This window comes from Acanthochromis polyacanthus, chromosome 16, assembly GCF_021347895.1.
Source record: "Acanthochromis polyacanthus isolate Apoly-LR-REF ecotype Palm Island chromosome 16, KAUST_Apoly_ChrSc, whole genome shotgun sequence".
Taxonomy (NCBI): domain Eukaryota; kingdom Metazoa; phylum Chordata; class Actinopteri; family Pomacentridae; genus Acanthochromis; species Acanthochromis polyacanthus.
Window position 1 is genome coordinate 21,776,305 of NC_067128.1, and position 13,799 is coordinate 21,790,103.

General features: G+C 39.7%; 1 protein-coding gene across 2 annotated transcripts in view; it reads right to left on the reverse strand.

Annotated features, from left to right (window-relative positions):
• rgs6 (regulator of G protein signaling 6) overlaps positions 1-13,799 on the reverse strand; it is a 174,855-nt gene that overhangs the window by 13,239 nt on the left and 147,817 nt on the right. For both annotated transcript variants that reach the window (XM_051960918.1, XM_051960919.1), the window contains exons 7-14: positions 11,183-11,247; positions 10,899-10,975; positions 8,710-8,791; positions 8,469-8,543; positions 8,133-8,234; positions 7,696-7,757; positions 1,619-1,729; positions 273-398 (exon numbers count right to left, since the gene is read on the reverse strand). In XM_051960918.1, coding sequence (XP_051816878.1) covers positions 273-398; positions 1,619-1,729; positions 7,696-7,757; positions 8,133-8,234; positions 8,469-8,543; positions 8,710-8,791; positions 10,899-10,975; positions 11,183-11,247 — 700 coding nt within the window. The remainder of the gene's footprint in view (positions 1-272; positions 399-1,618; positions 1,730-7,695; positions 7,758-8,132; positions 8,235-8,468; positions 8,544-8,709; positions 8,792-10,898; positions 10,976-11,182; positions 11,248-13,799) is intronic.

Below are 13,799 nucleotides of genomic sequence, written 5' to 3' on the forward strand. Positions count from 1 at the left end.
TTCTGAAAAATAAGTTCAGTTGTTTTGATAATCGATTATTTGGCCTGAGTAAGAACATACTCTAAATATTGTGATTAGAGCTACCTCTTTTGTGACGGTAAACTGAGGATCTTCAGACAAAACAGCAAACTTTTCAGTTTAAGGGGTCACTATAGTGCCCCACCCACAACTACGCTGTTTAAAATGGTCATTGTGGCAATGTTTATGAACTGATAAAAATGCCATAATATGAATATGTAGCAGGTATGTACTGAAACATCTTTTGCACTCACCTCAAGTTTTCTGAGCTAAACTCTGACTCCAGAAACTTGAGGAAGAGCTCTTGTCCTGCTGGGTCCTTTAGGGCCTCCTCCAGAGAGAAACCCCACTTCTTAACCCGCTGCTGACTGGGCTCCTTACTGAGAGACAGGAGAGGATGGAGAGATTCAGTTGAAACTACATCAGGTAGGTCAAGATCAAAATGACATTAGAAGAGATTAAATTACAGGGATTCATCCCCGCACAATCTGCTGATTTATACAGTGGAAGAAATAAAGTTTTCAACCTAAAATCTGATTTGCGTCTGGGATGTCGGAAAGGCTAAAACAGCTGTGGCAATGTTCATCTGAAATCCGCTCGTTATAATGTCTGCTAAGAATATTTCCTCCTATCTTGCAATTAATCAATTCAGATGAATTAAAAAGCCACATTAGGCACAATGATTACGTGTCTGCTCTACTTAATTCCTGCATAATTCAGAGAGATCAGAAGCTCAGAGCAAAGTGCAACTTGTTGAGAGGTGCAGCCACCTTCTTCACTACCGTTGTATCTCTATCTCTTAGCTATTTATATTTTCGTCATGCCATGTATGATGACAATAAAACTATTCTATTCTATTCTATTCTATTCTATTCTATTCTATTCTATTCTATTATTTTCTAATTAAGTAATCGATGAAAGTGTCTTCTTAGGAAGGTGTGTAATGCTGACTTACTGTGCAGCACTGTCTTGGTGCAGTCAAAAGAAAGAAACTAAAGGATGGACACAGTGTGAATCTTGTCCATTTAACCGTAGTTATGTTAGGCTTTATCAGAATAGAATAGAATAGAATAGAATAGAATAGAATCACTTTATTCATCCCCGAAGGGAAATTCAGTGATTAATTAATAAGCTTTATCAACAAATAAAGAAAATAACTTCCAGATTTCCAGACTTTAATCAATGCTGGGTTGTAAAACAAAGCTTATCAGATTGTATATGAGTCCCCATGTACTTCTACAAGACAGTCTTGTCTGCATTCGAGAATGAAAACAGCAAGGGAGAAAAAAATATCTGACTTACACTGACTCTGAAACATAAATTGAAAAATATTGTGACACCCCAGTGTAAGTGATGGTGTCGGTTAAAATGCATTTTGAAGCAAACACTAACCACAATTTAAGAATCAAATCAGGAACTCTTTCTCAGCAGCCTTTCAAGCATTTTCTAGCGAGGAATTTTTAGAATTTTGGGTTGGCCTGCTCACTTAGACATAACCCAGTAACACAAAGTAGATGTGATAAATAAACATATTCAATAAAAATGGCTTATAAGTCCCCTGGCTGTGAAAGTGAAGCTGATGTGGTTTCTGATTTTGTACCTGGCCTCCAGATCCCACAAGGAGGGGTCATCGCTGGTCCAGGGGTTCGATGGTTCTGTTGTTGTCACAAATGGGTCATACTCCATGTACTGCTCACTGTAGGTTATCAGACTGACACACACAGACACACATGATCACATACAGCACAGATGACAGAAGAAGGTGAGACCAGAGTTGGTCAGAAGTTAACAGACAAATATACAATCAATCAATCAATCAATCAATCAATCAATCAATCAATCAATCAATCAATCAATCAATCAATCGCCATGCCAGTCAGCACAGGCAATCATTTCACTCATTCTAATCTGATCTTTTGCTTTCTGAATTGTGACTGTTTGCAGCCATGATGTCAGTCCGTCTATCATTTTCATTCTCTGTCTGCCTCAACCTCTGTTCCCATTAATGTTTCCAGTTGTAACAGTATATTCCATGGTCTCTTTCATTATGTGTTCAAAAAATGCTGCTTGCCGTTTCCTAATTTTGATCAGTTGCATATAATTTGTGTTTAGTAATTTAAAACATCTTCATCGCTTATTCTGTCCATATGAGCTATATGTAGCCTGCATCTGGAAAACCACGTCTGCTACTGTGATTTTGTTATTTATGTTTCAAGATTCACATCTGTACATCAGAACTGGTAGAATGTAACTGCTGAGAGTCCTTATAGAGATGCTAATTGCTATTTTCTTATTTGGCAGAATATTTTCATTTTTATAAATGCTGTTCTTGCCATTGCTACTCTACATCTGATGTCATCCATGAACCGAGATATTTGAAATGATGAACCTGCTTCGGTATTTCTTGGTCTTTTTCTGTTACAGGTTGGGATGACATTTTTTTCTTTGAAATTACCATTACTTCTGTTATATTTCTGTTTAAAGACAGACCAAGTATCTGGCTCTCTATTAATTATGGATACTATAGAAGTTTTCTTTACTCTTTGCTGTCAGCACTGTGGCATCTGCATAACATATGTTGTTTATTTTATAACCTCCAATGGATACTCCAGGTAAGCCTTGTATTTTCCTCATGGTGTTTTCCCCGTACAAGGAGAACAGGTCAGGTGATAGCACACATCCTTGTCTGGGTCCTCATTTTATTGGTTGTTCCTCACCAATTTCGTTGTTTCATCTCACTGCCACACTTTGTTGCCAATACAGATATTTTTTTACAACTTCTAAATCATTTCCATTTATGTTTATGTCCTGTCCTGTTTACATATACTGTAAAATGGCATTTTGAGAAGTGCGTAAAATATGAAACAAAAGGTCAGGTGTGAAGCATCTGATTTTGCTTGAAAGTGTGGGATAAACATGAACTGAGAGATGCTGTAGAGCAGAATGTGTTTCACATCAACAGCAGAGAATGTTCCCCTGCTCACAGTTTAAGCAATACATGAATTTGTTTATTTAATTCATTTATTTAGAGAACGTGATTTCAGCCCGACATGATGTTAGCCACTGGAAAATCCTTCCATACATACAATGCAACATACAATCTGTAAAATATCTGTACTGCAACAGCAACACACTGAAACAATACAGGATCACCAGTTATTGGCTTTGAGCATTTTCAGCATTTTCCACAATTATCCTTATGTATTTAAAACTGATTTTCTGTAGAGTTTGTTAAGCTAAACACTGACAGGTAAATGTTGGAAAGTTCTCTTTAAGTTGATGTTGCTTTGGAGTTTGTCTATTCTCAATTTTGACACATAAAAGATAATTTTACTGTATTGGGTTTCACCCTGAAACATATTTGTCAGTTGATAACACATTTGTTATTTGATATAACATCTCCAGCTGACTGACTGGCAATAAGCCACGCCCACTCACTCACCCTCTGCCCACAAAAACACCGGACTACATTACCCATAACATCCAAACTGTTGTTTTTAACAGACCCAACAGAACCCGGACTGTTTTTAGACCAAGAACCCTGCTTCCTGTACAACGCCAGGAGGAGCGCACGTTCAGTATGAGCATCAACATGGCCGTACTGAACGTGCGCTCTCTTTTAAACAAATCTTTTATCATAAATGATTTGATTTTAGATAATAAATTGGACAGTCTTCTCCTGACAGAGACATGGCTTGGCACTGACGCACCTGTTGTTCTCACCGAGGCTTCTCCACCGAATTTTAATTTTTTATTCTCCATCAGACAGGGTAGAAGAGGAGGAGGAACAGCCTCCATTACTAAAAATGATCTCACCCCAACTGAAGTATTTTTTAACAGTTATGCATCCTTTGTGCATCATGCTTTTGTTTTTAGCAGCACCCAGATCCTCTGTTTAACAGTCTACAGACCACCCCATCACTCCAGCCTTTTTATCAGTCAATTCTCAGATCTCTTGTCAATCATTCACACCAAATACAACAGAATTTTAATAACTGGCGATTTTAATCTACACATTGACAACATCTCGGACTCAATGTCCAGAGACTTTTTAAATCTTTTAAACTGCCTTGATTTTACACAGCATGTCACACAGCCGACTCACAACAGAGGACACACCCTGGACCTGGTTATAACCCATGGCTTGTCCATTGGTGTGTCCTCTGTTGTTGACCTGGCTGTGTCTGACCATTGCTGTGTGTTTTTTAATATCGCCAGTTTTAACCAGCAGGAGGCCCCGGTGAGAACAGTGAGGAACCGTTATCTAACTTCTGAAGTGGCTGCAAATTTTATTGAGATTTTACAGAGCACTCCTGCCGAAATTCTGCCTGCACCGTGTGATTTTATTGTTGACAATTTTAACAACAGACTGAAGTCAACTCTGGACTCAGTGGCTCCACTTTTAACTAAAAAAATCAGAAAGAAACCGATACCCCCATGGAGAAAAAATGATAAAATCAATCACTTAAAAAGAAACTGCAGGAGTGCTGAAAGGAGATGGAGGAAATCAAAACTAACAGTTCATCATGAAATCTTCTGTCAACAACTCAAAACCTACAATAATGCAGTCAAACAGGAAAGAACTTCTCATTTCTCACAACTCATCACAGAGCATAAAAACAACCCCCGGTTCCTCTTCTCCACTTTCAATGTTTTAGCAGGCACTCATTTTAATAAAGCTTTTAAGACACCATCAGACACTCTTTGTGAGAACTTTGCAGACCACTTCAGAACCAAGATCAAGGACATCAGATCCAGCCTTTTATCCCACCAAGTTTTACCTGTTAACACATCTGATCTGCTGTCCTTGCCTGAGGAAACCCTGGAGAGTTTTGCCCTGGTTGATGCAAGGACACTTGGTCGAGTTTTCTCCCAAGTAAACCCAACAACCTGCCTTTTAGATCCTATTCCCACACCACTCTTAAAATCATTTTATGGATTCTTTGAGGAACAATTTTTAAACATAATGAACTGCTCTCTTCAGACAGGTGTCTTCCCCACTGCCTTTAAAACGGCGGTGGTGGGGCCCCTCCTGAAGAAGAGCAGTCTAGACCCTAATGTTCTTAATAACTACCGTCCTGTATCCAACTTACCGTTTTTAAGTAAAATTTTAGAAAAACTGGTTCTTAACCAAGTCAGTGACTTTTTAAACAGAATTAACATTTTAGAAACACATCAGTCTGGTTTTAGGATGAACCACAGTACAGAGACAGCACTTTTAAAGATTTTAAATGATATCAGGTGGAATTTAGATAATAAAAAACTAACAGTGTTGGTTCTACTGGATCTAAGTGCCGCTTTTGATACAGTAGACCATCATATCTTATTAAACAGACTCAGACACCTGGTTGGCCTCTCTGGTACTGTGCTTAACTGGTTCAACTCTTATCTTACAGACCGATGTTTTTATGTAAGTATGGATACGTGTTCCTCAGGAACCCATGAAATTAGGTGTGGGGTTCCCCAAGGGTCAATTTTAGGTCCCATTCTTTTTAATCTTTATATGCTTCCTCTTGGGGACGTCATCAGGAGACACGGCATCAGTTTCCATAGCTACGCTGATGATACACAGCTGTACATTGCCGTGTCTCCTGATGACACAGGGCCAATTGATACTCTTTGAAAGTGTATTTTAGACATTAAGTCATGGATGGCAGCGAACTTCCTACAGCTCAACCAGGACAAAACTGAGGTTTTAGTTATTGGTCTTGAAGGTCAGAGAGAGAAACTTTTACTTAAATTACAAGTTTTTAAACCAGCAGAATTTGTAAAAACCTGGGCGTTATTTTTGACTCTGAGCTGAATTTTATCCCACATATTAAGAACATAACAAAGATAGGTTTTTATCATCTTAAGAATATAGCCAGAGTCCGCCCAGTTCTCTCTCAGGCCAGCATGGAGGTGCTAATGCATGCTTTTATCTCTTCTCGTTTAGACTATTGTAATGCCCTGCTCTCTGGTCTTCCCAAAAAGAGTATTTTTAATCTTCAGCTTTTACAAAACTCAGCCGCACGCGTGCTGACAAGGACCAGGGGGCGGGAGCATATTACACCAGTTTTAAAGTCGCTGCATTGGCTCCCCGTCCGTTTCAGGATCGATTTAGTTTTTAAATGTCTTAATGGCCTTGCGCCTTCTTATTTGTCCAATCTCCTTTTAACATACCAACCCTCGCGGACCCTGAGGTCCTCTGGCAGCGGACTCTTAATTATACCACAAGCCAGAACTCGAACACACGGCGAGGCGGCATTTAGCCATTATGGCCCTCGCCTCTGGAATAGCCTGCCGGAGAACCTCAGGACTGCAGAGACTGTCGGTGTTTTTAAAGGAAGGTTAAAGACTTACCTTTTTAATCTGGCTTTTAACTGATCTTTTAAGCCTTCTTATATCCTGATGTTCTTATCCTTCCTTATTTATCATCTTATGTATTTTACGGTTTTTTACTTCCCATTATTTAGTTATTACCACATTTATTTATTTGTTTATTTTATTTCTTTCAACTCCAGTGTTTCCTCAGGGGGGTCCTCCACACTGGGGGCTGTGTCTGGTCTGCTGCTGGGGGTGTTGTCCTCGGGTCTCCTCGGCTCGGCTAGTTGGGGGGCTCCCTACCTCGGTGTGGGGTCCCTGTGTCTGTCGTGGTCGGGGGGTCTGGGTGCCGGCGCCTCCGGCGGGCATGGCCTGGAGCTCCTCCCGGTGTGGACGGCCCCAATGGAGGCGTTTTCCACAATCGTTTCTAACACAATCGTCATCATTTTTGTCCAGCCCTATTTCATTAGTTTGTTTTTTTTAATAATTATGTTAATCAACAATTCAAAAGTGATGGCTGATTTTGATTATTTAATTTTCAATAAATTTTTATTTATTGTTACTTTTGTGAGTTTCAAGTGATTTCAGTGAGAATTGTGGGTTTTTCCTTCTTTAACTGAGGGGTACCAACAATTTTGTCCACGTGTGTATGGCAATTAAAAAGCAGATTTTTATGGCATTTAAAGTTTAAGAGACACCAGAAGGTTTTGAATTAAATAACAATTAGACACAAATGCCTAAAACACAAGTGACCAATCCATGTAACGTCCTCATGGTTGGATGCAGTATAATGGAAGGTGCAGCCATAAAGAGGATTGAGTTGTGTATAGATAATGATTGGATGGAAATGTATTTAAAATGTTTTATCCAAATCATCGAAAGGAAATGAAATGGAAACAAAAGTGAGAATGCTGTGGCTGCTCCTTATTGGAAACTGGCTGTATAAGCAGATTTAATTTGAGATTTGACTCCAGCAGGTGAATGGAACTTCACTGGTGGTGCAACATTAAAAAGTAACATTCAGAAAATTTACCTGAAAATCATCTTTCCAGGACAAAATTCTGTATTACTCTGGGAATCTACATCAGCAAGTGTACAATTTTACCTCAAGCTACTTTCTACTGAATTTTCCCTTATTCAATTATTTGCAGTCCGCCCCCTGCCCTTACCCCACTGGACAAGGAACCCCCTTCCTCAGAAATTCTCATTTATCCCCTAACTACAGTAAAAAATAAGACAGTGGTGCACAAGTTTGTCCAATTAAACATAACGAAGGACAACACAGCAGATGGGAAAAGATGAGGATGAGTTTTCTTTCCAAGAAAACACAAAGACATAAACATAAACTGTTTGTGAGAGGTGAGGTTGTTCTACCTTTCAGCAACCTTGGACATCTTCATACGGTGACGATCTAGTTGTGTGTTAAGAAATAGGATCTGAAAGAGGAAACAACTGGAGTCAGCGTTTGTTTCTACTCGTTTTCTAACAGAACAGCAAGAAATGGTCCAAGTAAGTGTCTTGATTTGTTCAATTGCAACAAACAAGTACCTCAGTACAATCGTAATAATTGAGCGAATCTGAGTTGGTTAGCAAAATCTATCTCAGTCAGTGGCATTGTTAGTGTTGTTGTTTCCTATAATAGAAAACTACCTGTTCCCAAAAGAAATGCTGCCAGTCTTCTCTGTAATGGGTCTGTGGCTATGAAATCTTGTGTAGTAAGAAGCAGACATGGCACTAATGTTGAAATCTTTATTAATTCACAATATTTGGCAAATTCTTTAGTGATCTACAACATTTGGACTAACATTTACCTCTTTCTCTACATCCTCCTTGGTGCCTTTCCTGCAGTGGTGTGAGGGAGTCTGAACGGGACTTAGAGACTGTGTTCCCTCCTCAGCCAAACCGTACACTGACTGGACCGATGAGAGAGGAGGATGGAGCAAGTAACACAGAGAAGGAATGCTGTTTTCTTGCAAAATGAAAAGGCATTAAAGCTACAACTACATTGCATTGTGGTAAAAAATTAAATGGGAAATTTCACCTATGATTTTGATGTTATTATATTTTGCCAACTTGTGCTCACCAATTACAAAAAAAACCCATTTCAAGCCACATTAGTTTCATACTCTTTCCATCTAAGTTTTTACCTTCTTAACTCTATGAGGATTCTTCATGCGTCTGCATTTCCTGATGTCCATCTCTGTGGTGTTTACACATCCAGGCTGGAGAAAAAATGAGCAAAACAATATCATTTCAGTCAATACTAATGATTTTAAATATCACACCTCAGGTTTCTTTTTGCAGACAGACGGAAACGAGAGAGAACGCAGAAGAGAAGATGTAGAATGTGGTGGGCAGCTGCAATCTCACATACAGACAGCGGCTTACCACTGGTCTGTGGACATCCCAGAAGGCTCTCTCCTGGCTGTCAAGGATCTTCCTCTCAGATTTATCCCTTTTCCTGTCGATCCTGCAGATGAGACGAGTGTCTGTGAGAAATACACCTTTCCAAGCTTCAACATTACATGTAGCATTCGATCAGGACTGAGTGCTAAGCTAAGAAGCTGCGAGGGATAGTCTGGAGACTGTAAAGTGTGAGAAGGTCTCCTAGGGGTTTTTGCAATATTGAAGCTCAGAAGCGTCCAACATTGTCAGCTGCCTTTTATGTGTACAGTACAGAAAATGCTGTGCTCTTGTAGCTGAAGTATAATGTTATGGCTTGCTCTGCGAGTAGATCTGCAGCAAGTACATCAGAAAACTGTACGTAAGCTTGATATAAAACAATGCTTATCATTCAGTACTGTTCAAATAACATTTTTTTGCCTTCATTACTCATTTTTTATTTTCAGATGTAAGTTACACATATTTCGAGAAAGAAAAATATGTATCCCGACGATTTAGACAATGGTAGAAAGTGACTTAATCATTAGGTCAAGAACTGTGCTTAAGTACAAATTTAAGGGAGCTGTACTTTACTGTGGGCTGCACAGTGGCTTGGTAATTAGCACTCTCGCCTTGCAGCTATAGTATCCCCGGTTCATGTCCCAGCCTTCCTGGGATCTTAGTACATGAAGTATGCATGTTCTCCCTGTGCATGTGTGGGTTTTGTCTGGATACTCCGGCTTCCTCCCAGAGTCCAAAAACATGCTGAGTTTTACTGATGATTCTAAATTGTCCGTAGATGTGAATGTGATTGTGATTGTTTGTCTGTATATGTAGCCCTGTAGACTGGTGACCTGTCCAGGGTGTCCCTGGCTTCACCCTTGGATAGACTCCAGCCCCCGTGACCCTAATGAGAATTAAGAGGTGTGTAGATAATGGATGAATGGATGGATGTACTTTACTGTAGTCCACTAGTTTTTAAACGGAGTTTTTGTCATAAACTACTCATCAGCTCAGCACCAGGGTGCCACTGCAAGAAGGTGTTCAGAGACATACAGCATCTGAACTGATCTCATTTCAGATGCTGTATGGTCTGATCTGTTTCATGTCATACATGCTGTCTTTCATGTACTTTACACCATTAAGATTGTTAAAATTGTTGTGTGTGACCTTGTGGAGCCAGCAATTAAAAAGTAACCTCAAGCAAGGAGAAAAAAAATCATGTAGCGGTCTAATTGTTTTGTGTCAGTCTTGGAGACAGCAAGTTATTTTTGGAATTCATTGGAATCACATAGTTAGGGCTGTCCAGAGCACCCTGAATCATCTCTTAGTAGTGTTGCTCTTGACCTAAACTACTACTATGATGCACCTCTCCTTTCCTCTTCTTCTCTGTCCTTATAGTTACATATTACATAGCATGAACTTTCTGTTTTCTCTCCCCTGTTGTATGTCTTTTATCATCTCTGCAGGTGTCTCAGGCTGTAGAGATACATGCTCTTGATCAGTAATTACTGGCCTCGCAAAATCTCCAGAGAGATATTTCTTCTCTAATGTGTTGTCTAATTTCTACCTGTTGTCATGTTCTCTCTCCTTTTTACCTTTACCCCACCTGGTCGAGGCAGATCCCCTCGCTGAGCCTGGTTCTGCTGGAGATTTCTTCTCAGTAAAAGAGAGTTTTTCTCTTTGTCCTCAAAGAGCTGCTCAAAGTGAATCATTTAGATTTGTTGGGTTTCTCCCTATAATTTTATTAGGTCCTTACCTTACTATGTGAGTTTTCCCTATATAAATAAGAGGGAAATTAATTGAACTTTGGTGAAGGCAGGTGACAAAAATAAGCAATACTAGCTACATCAATCTATACATCTTTTCTTCCTCATCTGTCTCTGTTTTCCAATTTTAATGTGTTATAGAGGTTAATTTTCTATCACTGCTGGTTTAAAAAAAAACATTTTTTTGCCTAGTATCTACCTGAGAAACAAAGACCAGTACACCCAGTATGACCTAAGAACACTGCATAGGTAATCTTGCATGAAACTCCATTACAGGAGGGTTAATGGAGTCTGTCGGAAACAATCACTGCTCATGATATGGGAGGTCACATTGAAATTATGCTTTGTTTTTTTACTTTGGGTGTGAATGACATCAGTGTGTGCACTATAGTTTCATGTGTTGCCTTGGTAACAAAGCACACTTACTTGACCTGGGCTTCAGCCTGCATGTAGATAAACTCCCACTTCCTGGCAAAGGCTCTTTGCAGCCTGGCTAAGTTCTCCTGATAAACAAAGAAAAATAATGTTAAAACGAGATCAGACATTTCAGAGTTTTAGAGTTCGAGTCTGCTCTGAGAGGCTGCTTAAATCTGATATCATCACGGACACACACCTGTCTACCCTTTAAGAGGTTGGATTTTTCAGCCCCAAGCTTGACACATAGATCAATAGTAAGAAATAACAGCTCAGAGGAACCGTTGAGTGCTCACCGCCTCATAATCTGCCAGCTCCAGCCTCGTCTTATTCTGCATGGTCCGCTTGCACAGGTAGATAGCTGAGAGAGAGAGAGCGAGAGAGAGAGAGAGAGAGAGGATTAAAGACTGGAATTTATTTGTATTCCTTCCTTCCATCTACTCATCTGTGCATCTCTCATTCCCTACATACCTACCTCACCTCTCACCACACATGGGATGGAGTATGATCAGTCTACAGCTGCCTGTCCACCTACTGTATCTGTTGCTTCAGGATTATGAGACAAAGTGTGGAGAGCCACTAAGCTCCTGAGCAGTAAAGTCCAACCATGGGTGCCTCTATGACGGGATGAAAGGCAGGAGGTGGAACACTGACTGACTAATCCTGTCTGCCGTTCCTCTCCACAACACATGACAGTGCTTATTGTTAGCTCAGAGGAAGGTTGCTCGTATTTACACTCAGAAATAACCTGTGTTTACACTGTCAGGTTGGGCTTTATTATTATGTGCTTTTGAAGGCCAGTATGAAAGAAACCAGGGTAACTCTTATTTTGGAGTTGCATTTCCATGCAGAAACACAAATTATAATTTTTCACATTGCTATCATACCTGTTGATGGTGTTTATCGTCAACATGTGTAATTATCTCTGCTAGTGACAGTCCCCGGCATTCAGATTCAGGATTAAAGTTGCATGCATCTTCTTCCTCAGATTTATTTCTCCCAATTAATATGAAAGCCTTTGAAAGAGAATTTAATCATGATTGGATGCTATGACTTCTCACTGAACCACAGAATGATAAGCTCATATTATGGCTAGAACCTGTAGCTGTAGCTGAAGCAGAATTACACACGTGGACAAAATTGTTGGTACCCCTCAGTTAAAGAAGGAAAAACCCACAATTCTCACTGAAATCACTTGAAACTCACAAAAGTAACAATAAATAAAAATTTATTGAAAATTAAATAATCAAAATCAGCCATTACTTTTGAATTGTTGATTCACATAATTATTTAAAAAAACAAACTAATGAAATAGGGCTGGACAAAAATGATGGTACCCATAACTTAATATTTTGTTGCACAACCTTTTGAGGCGATCACTGCAATTAAACGATTTCTGTATTTGTCAATGAGCGTTCTGCAGCTGTCAACAGGTATTGTGGCCCACTCCTCATGAGCAAACAGCTCCAGTTGTCTCAGGTTTGATGGGTGTCTTCTCCAAATGGCATGTTTCAGCTCCTTCCACATATGTTCAATGGGATTCAGATCTGGGCTCATAGAAGGCCACTTTAGAATAGTCCAACGCTTTTCTCTCAGCCATTCTTGGGTGTTTTTGGCTGTGCGTTTTGGATCGTTGTCCTGTTGGAAGACCCATGACCTGCGACTGAGACCAAGCTTTCTGACACTAGGCAGCACATTTCTCTCCAGAATGCCTTGATAGTCTTCAGATTTCATCGTACCTTGCACACTTTCAAGACACCCTGTGCCAGATGCAGCAAAGCAGCCCCAAAACATTACTGAGCCTCCTCCATGTTTCACCGTAGGGACAGTGTTCTTTTCTTCGTATGCTTGGTTTTTGAGTCTATGAACATAGAGTTGATGTGCCTTACCAAAAAGCTCCAGTTTGGTCTCATCTGTCCAAAGGACATTCTCCCAGAAGCTTTGTGGCTTGTCAACATGCATTTTTGCAAATTCCAGTCTGGCTTTTTTATGAGTTTTTTTCAGCAGTGGTGTCCTCCTTGGTCGTCTCCCATGAAGTCCACTTTGGCTCAAACAACGACGAATGGTGCGATCTGACACTGATGTACCTTGGCCTTGGAGTTCACCTTTAATTTCTTTGGAGGTTGCTCTGGGCTCTTTGGATACAATTCCAACGATCTGTCTCTTCAATTTGTCATCAATTTTCCTCTTGCGGCCACGTCCAGGGAGGTTGGCTACTGTCCCGTGGGTCTTGAACTTCTGAATAATATGAGCCACTGTTGTCACAGGAACTTCAAGCTGTTTAGAGATGGTCTTATAGCCTTTACCTTTAAGATGTTTGTCTATAATTTTTTTCGGATGTCCTGGGACAATTCTCTCCTTCGCTTTCTGTTGTCCATGTTCAGTGTGGTACACACCTTTTCACCAAACAGCAGGGTGACTACTTGTCTCCCTTTAAATAGGCAGACTGACTGATTATGAGTTTGGAAACACCTGTGATGTCAATTAAATGACACACCTGAGTTAATCATGTCACTCTGGTCAAATAGTTTTCAATCTTTTATAGAGGTACCATCATTTTTGTCCAGGCCTGTTTCATTAGTTTGTTTTTTTAAATAATTATGTTAATCAACAATTCAAAAGTAATGGCTGTTTTTGATTATTTAATTTTCAATAAATTTTTATTTATTGTTACTTTTGTGAGTTTCAAGTGATTTCAGTGAGAATTGTGGGTTTTTCCTTCTTTAACTGAGGGGTACCAACAATTTTGTCCACGTGTGTAACCACTAAAAAGTAGCTCTACAGTTTATTCAGGCTATTATTGCATAGCATATTATTGCACAGTAAAACAAGTATATAAAATTTAACAATAAGTTTAGGCTATTTTTAAAGTTGTGATCATGTAGAAATGGCAAACTGTGTAAGGAGGGTTAA